This window comes from Heteronotia binoei, chromosome 6 (assembly GCF_032191835.1).
Source record: "Heteronotia binoei isolate CCM8104 ecotype False Entrance Well chromosome 6, APGP_CSIRO_Hbin_v1, whole genome shotgun sequence".
NCBI lineage: Eukaryota > Metazoa > Chordata > Lepidosauria > Squamata > Gekkonidae > Heteronotia > Heteronotia binoei.
The window spans coordinates 26,061,153-26,076,254 of NC_083228.1; the positions used below are offsets into that span (position 1 = coordinate 26,061,153).

The 15,102-nt window shown below is 43.0% G+C and overlaps 1 protein-coding gene across 1 annotated transcript; it reads left to right on the top strand.

The window, feature by feature from the left end:
* Positions 1 to 5,982: 5,982 nt before the first annotated feature.
* On the top strand, positions 5,983 to 14,894 carry LOC132573577 (plasma membrane calcium-transporting ATPase 1-like). Its single transcript, XM_060241122.1, has 2 exons — positions 5,983 to 6,342; positions 11,009 to 14,894. Exons 1-2 carry the CDS (start codon positions 6,307 to 6,309, stop codon positions 14,330 to 14,332), a joined length of 3,360 nt encoding a protein of 1,119 aa, XP_060097105.1. The 5' UTR covers positions 5,983 to 6,306; the 3' UTR covers positions 14,333 to 14,894.
* Positions 14,895 to 15,102: the final 208 nt, after the last annotated feature.

The following is a 15,102-nucleotide window of genomic DNA, read 5'->3' on the forward strand; positions in this document are numbered from 1 at the left end:
CATATGCATGTTTGCCAACATTCTATCCCTAGTACTTTGAAATAGGTGATACACACAAAGACCTAAAGAAAAGATGACCACACCCTGTATTTTCATTGGCTGCTGGTAGCATTCTGATTCCACCTCTCATCTTGCTGTAACTGCCACTTTGAGCAGTTACCAGCCAATGAGGCAAAATGAAGCAGCCAAAGAAACGGGGCTAGTTTACAGCCACTCTTGGGTCTAGGTCAGAGTAATGCCGGGAGTGTTGGGCTGGGGCCCAGGGGGCAGGCAACCAGAAATCCTTCATCCTATATCTTTTCATCACCCTTCTTCATCCTACTTTCCACTGCAGCCAGGTTTGCTTTCCCTGTGGTTATTTCTTCCTCTGGGTCCTCCAACCAAAAGCATATCCTACAAAGGTAGGCCTTGTTTATATAACTGGCATTTCTTCCCAGCTAATTTGTGTGTGGATAGGTAACTAGCTCTTAGATCACCCATTCCGTACCTAACTAAATCAGGCAGTAGGTTGGCTGTGGAGACTGAAAGCCACCAAGAAGGGAGGAGGCTATATATGGTTGCCAGTTTCAAGTTGGGAAATACTTGGAGCTATTGGGGGGGGAGCCTGAAGACGGCAGAGTTTGGGGAGGGACTTCAAGGGGGTATGATGCTATTGATTCCACCTTCCAAAGCAGCCATTTTCTCCAGGCCAGGAGAACCAATCTCTCTCACCTGGAGTTCAGCTGTAATAGCGGGAGATCTCCAGCCACCACCTAGAGCTTGGCAACCCTAGATATCAGCAGCACAGGCCTTGTAGGCTGCCAACATTTCTAGCAGGGCTCCTAATCCTTCAGAAGCACCCATGGAGAAAATCTTTTAACGGCATGATCTTCAAATATTCATAAGTGATATTGAGTTGCACAGGAACGTGTAACAGCTTCTAAGGCACAATAGATAGAGAGTGAGCTTTATCTACCCCCCTTCAGTTCTGCTTTGTAGATCACACAAAGAAGACTCTAGTAGTTGCGACCATTTCTAGGGTTGCCAACCTCCAGGCATGGCCTGGTGATCTTCCAGAACTACAAAGAGCAGTTCTCCTGGAGAAAATGACTGCTTTGGAGTGTGGACTCTGTGCCGCCCACTATACATCACCAACGTCCCTCCCCTCCCCAGGCCCAACCCCAGATCTCCAGGTCCCATCTGGCGGTTTGCAATCCTAATGAAGATATGGCACTTCTCAGAAACAGATGCAGAAATCCTAAAAATCTGTGAATACAATTAAAGAATTATGTACATACCTGCTGTTATCAAGGCTTTTAATGCTAAAGTTAGGAACATAAGAGAACTCATGATGGATCAGGCCAATGGCCCATCCAGTCCAACACTCTCACACAGTGGCCAAAAAACCAGGTGCCATCAGGAGGTCCACTAATGGGGCTAGGACACTAGAAGTTCTCCCAAGAACCATGAATGCAGAGCATCACTGCCCCAGAAAGAGAGTTCCTTCTATACCCTGTGGATAATAGCCACTGATGGACCTCTGCTCCATATATTTATCTAATCCCCTGTTAAAGCCATCTATGCTTCTAACCACCACTGGCACCACCTCCTGTGGCAGTGAATTCTATGTGTTAATCACTCTTTGGACTTTTGTCCATTCTAACCTGACTACTTAGCAATTTCATTGAGTGTCCATGAGTTCTTGTATTGTGAGAAAGGGAGAAAAGTGCTTCTTTCTCTACCTTCTCTATCCCATGCATAATCTTGTAAACCTCTATCACAGGGGTGGCCATTGATCCATGTTATAGAAAAAAGTACTGCGGCTGAAAAAGAACTTGATAAGCAAAACCACGAGGATTCCTTTAATAAGCAGTGCCTTATTCTCTCAATCTAAATCACGAATGGAACACCAAAAGACTCCACCCACGTCTCTTATTTTGAAGAGGCAATTGCCAGTGAGAGACTGATGCAGTGACTTTGTGGGGGTTTTCAAACAATACATGTTCACACTTGTCTTATTTTATTTTGCACTAAACAAGAACTCATTTACACACTTACAGTATGATAGTATTATTGCTTCCGGTGTTTTTTGCAGCTCTTTCTATATACTCCGGTCCCAGTTGTTCTAATCATTACAGTCCCTAGTTAATGGCAGGGGATTCCCCCAGTTTGAAGGCCCCCTCCCCACTTCAGGGTCATCAGAAAGGGAGGCAGGGGAAGGACATGTCTGCTGGGCACTCCATTATGCCCTATGGAGAATTGATCCATGGGTATCTGGGGCTGGGGGCAGGCCCCAGAGCTGGGGTTTCTGCTGCCCAAGGCAGAAACGTGCGCTGGTGCCCCCCCCCCCTCAGTGATTAATTGCATGCGTGAAGAAGTGCATGTGCACCGTGATGATGTCACCCAGAAGTGACATCATTGTGATGGCACTCCAAGCCCCCTGCCCAGCAGCCCTGTCCCGCTTTATGAGCTGATCAAGGGCTGCAGGGGCATTTTTTCTGCTCCAATTGCTTCGAGCAAAGAAACAACACCCTCCCCACACACAGCCCCTGCTGAGCTCCCTAAAAAGCGGGACAGGTCTGCTGGTTGCCTTCCCCTGCCCAGCGTGTTCCAAGTTCGGAGCACGCTGGGCAGGGGAAGCCACATTCTTCCTGGGCTTTGAGGGATCGGGAGATCTTCTCCAATCCCTTAAAACCCAGAAAGAACACTAGGCGCCTTCGGAGCACGCTGGGCAGGGGAAGCCGCATCCTTTCTCAGCTCTGAAGGATCAGGAGAGTTCCTCCAACCCCTCAGAGCCAAGAAAGGCAGGGATGGCACGAGCAGGGATGGGAGCTGGCACCCAAGGCCATCCACCGCTGCTGGGAGCTGGCACCCCAGGCCATCGCCTAGCTCTCAGACTCCCATGCGCCATCCTGGCTGGGGGGGCTGTTTTTTTAAGGAGAGGCACTCAATTTTCTGCATATCATCCAATGCCTTTCCTCAAAACTCCTCCCAAGTTTCAAAAGTTTGGACCAGGGGGTCCAATTCTATGAGCCCCAAAAGAAGGTGCCCCTATCTTTCATTATTCCAAATGGAGGGAAGGCATTTAAAAAAGTATGCAGTCACTTTAAATGTGATTACCAGAACTCCCTTCAGTGTTCAGTTGTACTTATTACATCCTTGCTACGGACTCCACCCTCTTCAGAGTTCAATTATACTTATTACACCCTTGCTACCGACTCCACTCCGAAAGACCCCAGATATTTCATGAGTCAGGCCTGGTAACCCTACACAAAACTAAGAACTAGGGTTGCAATTCTAGTTGTACTCATGGAAAGTAATTCCTTTAGAACTCAATAAGACTCATTTCTGAGTGACTGTATATAGAAGGCTGCTGAAGACCAACAAAATCCTGTTATTGCCACCACAGTTAAAGTACATTTCAGTAGCATTTTCATTTACTGCAACATGATCTATTGAGCCTTTCATAGAGAGACTATAGATTCCTTTGGTATCTGGTGATTTGTATATGTATGCCTACTTTTAACAAGGCTTGTGTACTTCTAAAAGTTATGTAGACGAGGGAATTTTAGTGGGCGCATCTTGTATTACAAGAATTAAACAAACAAAAAAACTTCAATTCCTGTTCTATAATGCAGTATAGAAGCAGACATCCTCCATGCCTCTTTATCCTCTCAGTCAGTCAGTAAATCTTTCATTCCCAACACCTTCTACTATTTCTCAAAACAAAGAAAAACAAAACATGGATCCCAGAGCTGGGCTCCCTGTTCTAGATTACCCCCTAATAATGTGAGTGTGCTCTCTGAGGGTATTATTATTATTATTATCATTAAAGCTGTAGATAACTTCAGCTGAGTTCAGTCATCAATGTGAATATTTTGAATTTCTGCAAATGAAATTTTTCCTATAAAAAGTTCTTCTTTGAAGTCTATCCTTCCCTTACAATTAGCAGCACTAAGAGGTCTTCCACTTACAAGTGTTGCCAGCTTTCCTCAAGAAAAATGCCCTGTCCCTTTAATGAGGCTTAATGGTCTGTTATTAACCAGATAATGAAGTTTACGTCCATTCTATGAAAAGTTTCACTTACCCATTTCCACAAATTGTCCCTATTACAAGGACAGGTAGTTTTTCTAGGACCTATTGGCAATGCAACTGAAGGTTGCTTGAAATGCTTGAAAATGATGCCATTTGTAATAAAATTTGTTTTTTAAAAAAGAAGGAAAAAGTAATCGGATGGGCTTTTCAGACTGAGACAAGCAAGTCACAGCAGAACCAATGCAGAGTTGGTGGGATACCAAGCAGGAAAAGAGGACCAAGCAGCAAGCCAGAGGGTCTAGTTATGGTTATTTATAGAACTTTTTAAAAAAATTAAAATATACTGCAAGTTCTCATTCCAAGGTGTGGGCTGCCAGACTAAAACCAGCAAGAACAAGTTGATGGGGCAACACTTTTATTTTCGGATTAGAAAAAGATAACTGCTCAAAAGGTTGTTGGTGGGATATAATAAACCTGCCATGTTGTGTTTTTGGGGTTTTTTGTGGGGGGGGGCTCTTTTTAAAAAAAATTAAAACCAACTACAATTTCCTGTCCTGTGCTCTTTCCCTAATATAAATCCCCCTCCCATAAGTTGTGATAGGTTCACAGCAGGAGAGGTGGGGAGAGAAGTACAATTGGGGAATAATGTATGGAAGGAAAGAGTTAAATACCTATAGCATTATTTCCCCAATCAGCACTCTTAAGCAACTGTTTGGGAGTTGTTGTTTTTAAAGTGGGAAATCTGATCTTCAGCTTCACAGATAATAACAATAATAATAATACTTTTTATTTATATCCCGCCCTCCAGATAGTCTGACCATGAAAATTTCTGTATAAATAAAACACACAGATTTGATTTAATAACCTCCTAAAACCAATGGGCCAAAAGAAACCATAAAATTGTAGGGTTGACTTAAAGAAATTTAAAAGTTCTTGGGTGGAAGATACAATGTAGACATAAGCTTCACCTGCTGAATATCATCATGTTGAGCTGATATTGAAGAAGACACAGAGCCAGGAATCGATCCTGCCAACACTAATTCACATGTAAACAGATCCAGTCAGTGATCCCAGGGATGAAAACTATCAACTGATAAAGCAGCCACAACATCACTCATGTAAAAATTACAAAGGCCAACCATGTTTGATTACTTTAGAGAAAAATTCTCGCCATTCTTTCCAGATCAAAATGTATGGTTAAAATTAACAATTTTGATCCAGCTCTCTGCATTTCAGTAAGAAAAGTTTAACTACCTGATCCTGTAAAAAAGCTCCAGTGATTAGTTAAGCCTACATTGTTATACAATTGGTGCTAATTTATAATCTGTTTCTCTCCCCTTGTCACTGTTTTCCCCTTCTGAATTACCAGTCTTTCCTTCAAGATGGTGGACCATCTAAATTAAGGCACACTCTGCTGTGATCAGGTGAGCACATAATCAAACAATTATTGTTGATGATGCTTTGGTTTAACTTAATACATTCAGCTTCCTATGACCCTCTGAATATCATGGGGCTTCTCTTCCAGTAACCATATAAAGAACCTCAGCCTTACTATAAGGTACAATTCAGGGTCCAGTTAATGAACAACAGTTAAACTATACGCTTAATTCAGAAAGTTTCTGTTGAGACAGCCATCAAACCACCGAAAGCAAAGTTTTGAAGAAGGTAGATATGAAGTTTCTTTTCATCTTGTGGTGTTTGTTCCTCCAGAACTTATTCCCAACAACTATTTTCCTTCTGTCTCCCCCCCGCACACGCACACCAACAAATCCCCTTTTCTCTCACTCAGCCAACTCTTTAGTGTCTCCCTTTCCATCTTTAACCCACAACAGCCTAATGCTCCTGTTTTCTTGGCTCTGCCTACAAAATAAAGAAGTAAAAAAAAAGGGCACAACTACTTTAAAATGAGCAGCTATGGTTTACCCATCACCACCCACCACAGTAAGCCAGCCTACCTTTACTTTTACCACTCACTCCTCTTCCACAGTCCAATGCTGGACAGCACAGTTGAGCATCATCCAATGAGGCAAGCACAGAATGAGAAGGGTTGCCAGCTATCTTGGAGGAAAATGTTCTCCCCCTTTAAAAGAAAGTTAATGGGCTACTATTTACCAGGTGATATTGTTTACCTTTGCACCATGAAAAGCTTCAGCTCCCATTTCCAGACATTAGGCCTCTGTTAAAGACCTGATCATTGTTCTCCAGGCCAGCTGGCAACTCTGTCAGTGTGCATGGCGCTTTACAGAATGACAACCAGACTCAACTGTGCCTTGAGAATCTTACAGTTGACACATGGGCAAGCAGCACAAGAATGGGAAGAAAATGGAGGTGAGGGTAATAGGAGCAGGGTGTGTAGTCATTTCTTCATGTATATTTTCTGTAAACTTGATTTTTAAACTTGATTTTTAGCATCAGAAATGTCAAATTGTGGAATGGTTTCCCTAGAACTGTTATAGAAGCAAAGATCCATCCTGGGTTCCAAACAGAAATTAATGAAAATATAATTTATCTCTGATACTTTAATCATGGTTTAGTAAGATCAGGAAGGGTTCTTCTCTCACACCTTTCTTGACAGGGTTTCTTCTACAGAACAAGTATTTTATTTTATTCACTTCATTTATAACTTGCCTTTCTCCCCAAACGGGAACCCAAAGTGGCTTATTTCATTCTCCTTTCCTAAATTTTATCTTCACAAAAACCTTGAGAGGTGGGGCTTTTTTTGGTCATAGTACCAAAACTCTGTAATTCTCTCCCCAGGGAGACTCCTCTGTTCCCTTCTGTTTCCTTCTTCTACCAGTGAGCGAAGATTTTTTGTTTCATTTGGCATTCCAGCAGAGATCTCTTCTTCCCAGTCTAATGTTTTCATTGTTATGTTTCTGTTTTTGTATGTGTAATATAGCTTGAAATTAAATTATGTGGGTTTTGTTGGTTTTAATGTTTTTTTTAAGATATAACTTATGTACATTTTTAATTTGTTAATCACCTTGGTAGCCCTTCTGAGGACAGAAAGGTAGGGTTAAATTCTGTAAAATAAATAATAGGTTAGACTGAGAATGTGTGACTGGCTGGCTCACATTGATGTTAAACCTGGCTCATATCTATGAAATAATACTGTAGATTCACACTTCTCTGATACTTGGATCAAGATGACCTTTGCTGTCATCAAAAGAGCAAACAATTCAGTTCTCCAAGTGAATTATACCATATCATTTGGTGGCCCTCCTAACATCATAGTTATGGTTTATTCTCCCCCCAAGCTAGGTCAGCAAGAACCAATATGACTATTGGTCTCAGTATGCTCATGACACTTGAATGCCAAGTTGTAGAACAGGATGACTGTCATTGGTGTAAATATCTCATATGTCAATGTGAAAATATCTCATATTTCTTAAAGAACTATACTAGCCAATCATTCCCTTCAGGCACAGTTCAGAGTGCTAGATTGGTCAGGATTTGGGGAAATAGATATTTTTTTTTAACTTGGAGGGTATTTTGAGGAGAGGCATTGGATGCTATGCTACAAATTTGGCTCTACCTCAAAAAACAGACCCCCCCCCCAGAGCCCCACCTGCAGATCAATTCTCCATTATGGGAATTAGTCTCCATAGGGAATAATGGAGTACTCAGCAGATAAGTGCCATAGAGTCCACCTTCCAAAGCACCCGTTTTCTCCATGGGAATTGATCTCTGTAGGTTGGAGATAAGTCTGGGGGATCCCCAGGCCCCACCTGGAGACTGGCATCCCCACCTGAAATTCCAGACATAATTAATCAAGTGCCATTTCCTGGCTCAGTCTGACACTGCTAGAATTCACACCCTCCCCATCTTACCAGACGCTACCACCTGATTTGCCACTGCCAGGCCTCACCTTGGGTCCCAGGCTTTTTCTCCTGCATCCCAGAATCTGAGTCCCTGATGACATGGCAAGCTTAGAATATGGAAACATTTTTTAAAAGAAACTAATGCTAAAAAGAAGCTCTTCTTATCGCCCCTTCCTGATGTGTTAATGCTGCAATATATATTGTAGGAGATAACAGACTTAGAAATACTTTGTTAAAGCATAACTATACTTATATACTTGAACCTCTGAAAATGAATGTCCACTTCCATTTGGTAAATGCTTGTTATTACTGCATCAACAGCAAATGTAGTTCAAAAGTTCATTGTATAAACTGGCAAGATAAAAACTACTTTTCAGCTGCAAGTATTTACATATGTCCATTTAATTATAGATTTCACAAAATGTTAAAAAAAAAACCTCTAAGAAACAATTCTAATATTTCATCTGTGAAAAATAGGGAAGGAATCGCCCTCTTACTAGGCTGCTGTACGGCTAGATAGTTGACAGAACTTGCTTGATGAACTTTGATGGTCAATTGATATTCCAAGAGGCTAGAGTTGCAAGTCCTCCCTGGCTACTAGCAGGAATGGAGCCTGCCGCATCCCTGCTAGTAGCCAGGGAAGACCTGCAACTCTAGCCTCTTGGTTGTAGGGTGTAGGGTTGCCAGGTCCAAGTTTGGAAACACCTGGAGATTTGGAGGGGGACCATGGGAAGGGCAGGGTACAGTAGGGTTCAGTGCCATATAGTCCATCCTCCAAAGCATCCTTTTTCTCCAGGGGAGTTGATCTCCATAGTCTGGAGATGAGCTGAATTCAGGGGGATCCCCAAGTCCCACTTGAGGGCTGGCATCCCTATGAGGCTGGAATGCATGTCACACACTATCTGCTAGGAGGCCAAACCCCAAGTGCTACCATTTGTTTGTCTGGCTGGTTTTAAGAAAGGAAATAAAAGACTGTTTGAAACGGACAGAGAAGGAAAACTTGCATTTTTTGCAGCTGGCTGGCAAAGCAGCTGCCTTGCAGAGGTTGAATGGAGGCCTGAAGCCTCCCCACCAAAAGCCCCCTATATGGCCCCGGTAGGAAGCCCCACTCTCTCCTCCACTCTGGCGGCCCCCGCTCTCTCTGCCACCACTGTTCTTGCAGCCCCGATCTTCCCGCCACTCTGGTGGCCCCTGCCCCCCTCTGTGGCACCTTCCCACCCACCCGGTGAAGTGCTGGCTCCTGGACCTCTTTCAAGGTGCCCTCCCCACCAATCAGCTGATCGGCAGGAAAAGCCACGCTGAGGCTGGCGCTCCTATGCCAGCCTTCAGGCGCTCTCCAGACCAGCAAGCAGCTGTAAAAGCGCCCGCCGCCTCCACTCCCTCTCAGGGAGGGGAGGAAGCAGCAGAGGCAGCAGGTGCTTTTGCAGCAGCTTGCTGGTACAGAGAGCGCCCAAAGCACCGGCCTCGGCGCAGCTTTTTCCATCGATCAGCTGATCGGCGGGGGGGCTTGAAAGAGCCCCAGGAGCCGGTGCTTCACCAGATGGGTGGGAGGGAGGGGGGAGGCACCATGGAAGGGGGTGGGGCTGCCAGAGCAGTGAAGAGAGTGGGGGCCACCAGAGCGGGGAGCCCCTCCATCGGAAATTTTACTCAATGGGGCCCCCCACCTAAAATTTTCCGGCTACGGGCCTAGTTGAATGGTGCCCTCTTGTTTTTAGACAGCTGGTAATATTTTAGAGCTTAGTAATGCCTATCAGGAGTCTAATTTTTAACAAACAGCTGCTGAGGCAATAGACCTATGTCTGTATTGCACCTCAGATTGTAGGTGGGAGACTTGCTTGAGGGAATTAATGTACTACCCTAGAACTAATTCTGGAAAATTATATTAGCAATACAATAAGAGATTGTAGCTAAGACATGACATATTTAGGTTTGATGTTCTCCCTGTCCACACTGAACTTGGGATATATTGCTCACAGTCTTAGCAAATCTTGAGACTCCTCTTTACCTATTACAGGTATTTAGTTTAGCAAAACAAATGGTCTCTGTACACTATGATTTGAATTCTACGGACTTTTGTCTTCATAACAGAGCCCCCCACCCCCCCACCCACCCCGATACTCAGCAACTGCTACTGTGACAAGAACAGCAGACAGATAGACTGACTGGTTGCAGTGAATAAAGATCAACTAAACTTTTCCATTTATCTGGGGGTATGTGTTATTTACTTTCATTCTGCCATTGTGAAAGGCTCTCATCCAGGGTTTTTTGTGTAGAAAAAGCCCAGCAGGGACTATTTGCATATTAGGTCACACCCTCTGATGCCACCATTGTTTTGCACAGGGCTTTTCTGTAGAAAAAGCCCAGCAAGAGCTCATTTGCATATTAGGCCACATCCCCTGCCACCAATCCAGCCGGAACTGTGTTCCTGGGCATTCTCATAATATGAAATAGGCCTTTTCAGGCTTGGTCTGTCTGTGACCGGGGTGGGGGGGGAGATAGCTGATATTCCATTCACACTCCTCAGCAGTCATGACCAATCAGGCCCCCAGGTCCATCAGTCTCAAGATCACAGGTGTGGGGGAGGGTTCCAGGTCCCAGGCTCTCACTGATGGGAGGTGGAAGAGAACTTTCTGGGAGTGGGAGGGTGGGGCAATGTCATCACATGCAACATGATGATGTCGTGCACTGCACAATGTCCCTGGTGTGATGACATCAGTTCCACGTGATGTCATCATGTTGGGAATGTCATGCTGAGTGGTGACTGTTGGGGCCAGGCTTCCCCCCACCTGCCAAATGGCTGGTGGGAGCCAGCAAAATCAGGGCATCCTCCATTCCCACCTGGCGGCTGGCAACCCTGGCACAAAAGCAAAGAAAAATGCCCCATCTTAAGTCACCTCTGGGGGGAGGCAGCACAGAGAGCAGGGCTTGAGAAACAGATCTCTTAGATGAACAGAGTCCTCTTAAACAGAGTTATACTGAAGTCAGTTTGATTAAATGGGTGCTTAGAATGGCACTGAAAGTATACTTGGAAAGCTATCTGTATCTTCCCATTTTGTGTGCCAGAGGATGAATGCAAGTGCTCCTATAGATAAATCCAAGGAGAAAATGTTCTACAAATTGGTTGTAATGTTATTTAAAAAATAATAATCTGGGTTCTCATTTGTAACTTACAGGAAAACAGAATGAAAGTGGCTCCAAACCAACAAACAGATTTCAAGATCACAGTCAAAGAGCTGTGTAATTTGATGGAATTACGAACTAAAGATGCAGTTAACAAAATAAAACAAAATTATGGAGACATCTACAAAATGTGTATACTGCTGAAAACATCTCCCACAGATGGGATAATGGGTTCCCAAGCAGAAGTAGCTCTCAGGACATCTATCTTTGGAAAGAACTATATACCGCCCAAAAAACCACTAACGTTCCTGGAATTAGTGTGGGAAGCACTGCAGGATATGACATTATGTGTCTTAGAAGTTGCAGCCTTTATATCATTGGGACTTTCTTTTTATCATCCACCAGGAAGAAAAACTGCAGCATGTCATATAAGTGGCTCTGCAGATGAAGAAACAGATGAAGAAGCAGAAGCCGACTGGATAGAAGGAGCTGCAATACTTTTGTCCGTGGTTTGTGTCGTGTTGGTAACAGCTTTCAATGACTGGAGTAAAGAGAAACAATTTAGGGGTTTGCAACATCGCATTGAAAGTGAACAGAAGTTCACAGTCATCAGAGATGGGCAGGTAATCCAGGTGCCAGTGTCTGAGTTAGTGGTTGGGGATGTTGCACAGATCAAATATGGTGACCTACTACCAGCTGATGGCATTCTTCTCCAAGGGTATGATCTGAAAATTGATGAGAGCTCCCTCACAGGAGAATCAGAACTTGTCAAGAAGTCTTTGACAGAGGATCCCATATTGCTTTCAGGTACCCACGTGATGGAAGGCTCTGGAAGAATGGTCATCACAGCCGTTGGTGTATACTCACAAACGGGGATTATTCTCACTTTACTTGGGGTAGGGGAAGACACTGAGAAAACGAAGCAAAATGACAAAAAGGTTAAAAAAGCAGGTAAGTCCCCTGACAAAAAAGAGCATGATGCTTCTGAAAACACAAAAACGGAAAAGGAGAAAAAAGTTACACACAAAAAAGAAAAATCTGTTCTTCAAGCAAAACTCACACGATTAGCTGTTCAGATTGGCAAAGCAGGCTTGGCAATGTCTATAATCACAGTTTCTGTCCTAACAGGATCTTTTATCATTCAAAATTTTGTTATTGACAAGCGTATTTGGACTGTTGAATGCACACCAATTTATGTACAATATATGGTGCAGTTCTTTATTATTGGAGTTACGATCTTGGTTGTAGCAGTGCCAGAAGGCCTTCCACTTGCCGTCACCATCTCACTTGCCTATTCTGTGAAGAAAATGATGAAAGATAATAACCTAGTGCGACATTTGGATGCCTGTGAGACTATGGGGAATGCAACAGCAATTTGCTCAGATAAAACAGGAACTTTAACTGTTAACAGGATGACAGTAGTCCAAGCATTTATTGGTGGCACACATTATAAAGTTATTCCTTCACCCGATTTAATTCATCCAACTGTTATTAATTATCTGCTGAAAGGAATCTCTGTAAACTGTGCTTATACTTCTAAAATACTGGCTCCTGAGAAAAGTGGTGGCCTCCCCTGTCATATTGGCAATAAAACTGAATGTGCTTTGCTTGGCTTTCTTGTAGAATTAAAACAGAATTATGAGTCTGTAAGGACTAAAATACCAGAGAATGAACTGTTTAAAGTGTACACCTTCAATTCTGACAGGAAATCTATGAGCACAGTTTTGAGAAATGCTGATGGTAGCTATCAGATGTTCACCAAAGGTGCTTCTGAAATAATCCTTGACAAATGCAGCAGCATATTGGATAGTGATGGGGAGCCTGTACCTTTCACACAAAAGGAGTATGAGAAAATGGTAAGGGATGTGATCGTACCAATGGCCTCTGAGGGACTCCGAACTATATGTCTAGCTTTCAGAGATTTCTCATCTTCAGAACCAGATTGGGATGATGAGGATGACATTATCAAGGACTTGACATGCATCACAATTGTAGGTATTGAAGATCCAGTGAGACCTGAAGTTCCTGCTGCCATAAGAAAATGTCAACATGCTGGCATTGTTGTGCGTATGATCACTGGGGATAACATTGAGACTGCTCGTGCAATAGCTGTAAAATGTGGCATCTTGCGACCTGGGGATAACTTTTTATGTCTGGATGGAAAAGAATTTAATAAACGGATACGGAGTCGTGAAGGAGTGATTAAACAAGAGCTGCTCGACCTGATTTGGCCTCGGCTTCGTGTGCTTGCAAGGTCCTCGCCAACTGACAAATACGTCTTGGTAGACGGGATCATTAACAGCAACATCTCAGAACAAAGGCAAGTGGTAGCTGTAACCGGTGATGGCACTAATGATGGCCCTGCTTTAAAAAAGGCTGACGTTGGCTTTGCAATGGGCATTGCTGGAACAGATGTAGCTAAGGAAGCCTCTGACATCATTCTCACAGATGACAACTTTTCAAGCATTGTTAAAGCAGTTATGTGGGGTAGGAATGTATATGACAGCATTTCCAAATTCCTTCAGTTTCAGCTTACTGTCAACATTGTAGCAGTAATTGTTGCTTTTGTAGGAGCCTGTATCACCCATAATTCCCCTCTGAAAGCTGTTCAGATGCTCTGGGTCAATCTCATCATGGATACATTTGCTTCTCTTGCCTTGGCCACCGAAAAGCCAACAGAAGCTCTGTTGAAACGGAAACCATATGGTAGGAATAAACCCCTCATCTCCCGTACCATGCTGAAAAACATTTTGTTCCATGCCATTTATCAGCTCGTAATTGTCTTCGGACTTCTTTTTGCAGGTGAAAAATTGTTTGATATTGAAAATGGACGCAATGCATCCATAAAGGCCCCACCGTCCCAACACTACACAATTATATTTAATACATTTGTAATGATGCAGGTTTTTAATGAAGTCAATGCACGAAAGATCCACGGGGAAAGAAATGTCTTTGAAGGAATATTCACAAATGTCATTTTTTGTTGCGTTGTTTTAGGAACATTCATTGTGCAGGTCATCATTGTTCAAATTGGAGGGAAGCCCTTTAGTTGTGCAGAACTTTCATTAGATCAATGGCTGTGGTCAGTCTTCCTTGGTATTGGGACACTGTTATGGGGACAGCTGATCATATGTATTCCAAACAGGTATTTGTTGTGCTTGAGGGAAGTCGGTGAGGGACTACCAAAAGAGGAAATGATTGAAGCAGAACAAGCGGAAGACTCAGCAGAGATTGACTATGGTGAGCGGGAACTGAATCGCAGCCAGATTTTGTGGTTTAGGGGAATGTCTCGAATACAAGCTCAGTGCAAAGTAGTGAGGGCATTTCGTGCTTCCTTATATAATGACCTGGAATCAGCAAGCGTCAAAAATCTCTGACGCTAAGTGAATTTGAAACCTTCTTGATTATTGAATGTAATTTCAAAAAGAGCAATATGCTTACTGCTAGCATAAAGAAAATAATAGATCCCCCCTCCACAGTAGTCCATGAAACACACTTTTGAAGCGTTGTAGGAAAGCAGGGAGTCTTCTCTAGAAGATATAGGAAATAAGGAATCAAAATGACAAGCCAATCCAGACTTTCATGTATAAGCCTGAGCATTATGTTAGCAGAAGTTTACTGGATCTTGAGCCTTGAAACTTCTTTTTTGCAAGAGGTGTCCACAGAAAAAGAGTGATTGATAAAGCCAGAATTCTTAACTTTTTTATGTTTATTAATTACAGTGTGGTGTTATATAAAGGATAGAAGTTAAACAGTCATAACCTTTTATTTTTACTCCTGTTTGTGCTTATAACTGACTGAATGGCTGCGTGTGAACCCTTGATTTACCTGTTTGGAACTGCACCATTTTCCCAGTGGATATGGCAACCAGTAGGCGATATTTATTTGTATTTTGTTCTTGATAGCAAAGATTATTCAATAATAAATGTTTTTGCTAAACTCTGTGTTTATTCTTGTGGCTTAATTAAGGGAAAAGTAGATTGTGCAAGTTGTGCATAGGAAGAGATGTTATTGGCCAGTAATCCCAAAATTCTCCTATAGATTATTCTCTTGAACAGGTCTATCAGCTGACATCCATTCTGACTCCTTGGCCTTTGAGAGTTGTGAGAATTACACAGGGACAAACTGTTTCCATAGTAGTATTATA

What these genes read in the sequence shown, in the direction of transcription:
- LOC132573577 (XM_060241122.1), top strand. Translation starts at nt 6,307, where the DNA reads ATGGGCAAGCAGCACAAGAATGGGAAGAAAATGGAG. An exon ending in AGAATGGGAAGAAAATGGAG is followed by an intron (nt 6,343 to 11,008) that starts GTGAGGGTAATA and finishes TGTAACTTACAG; the next exon opens with GAAAACAGAATGAAAGTGGC.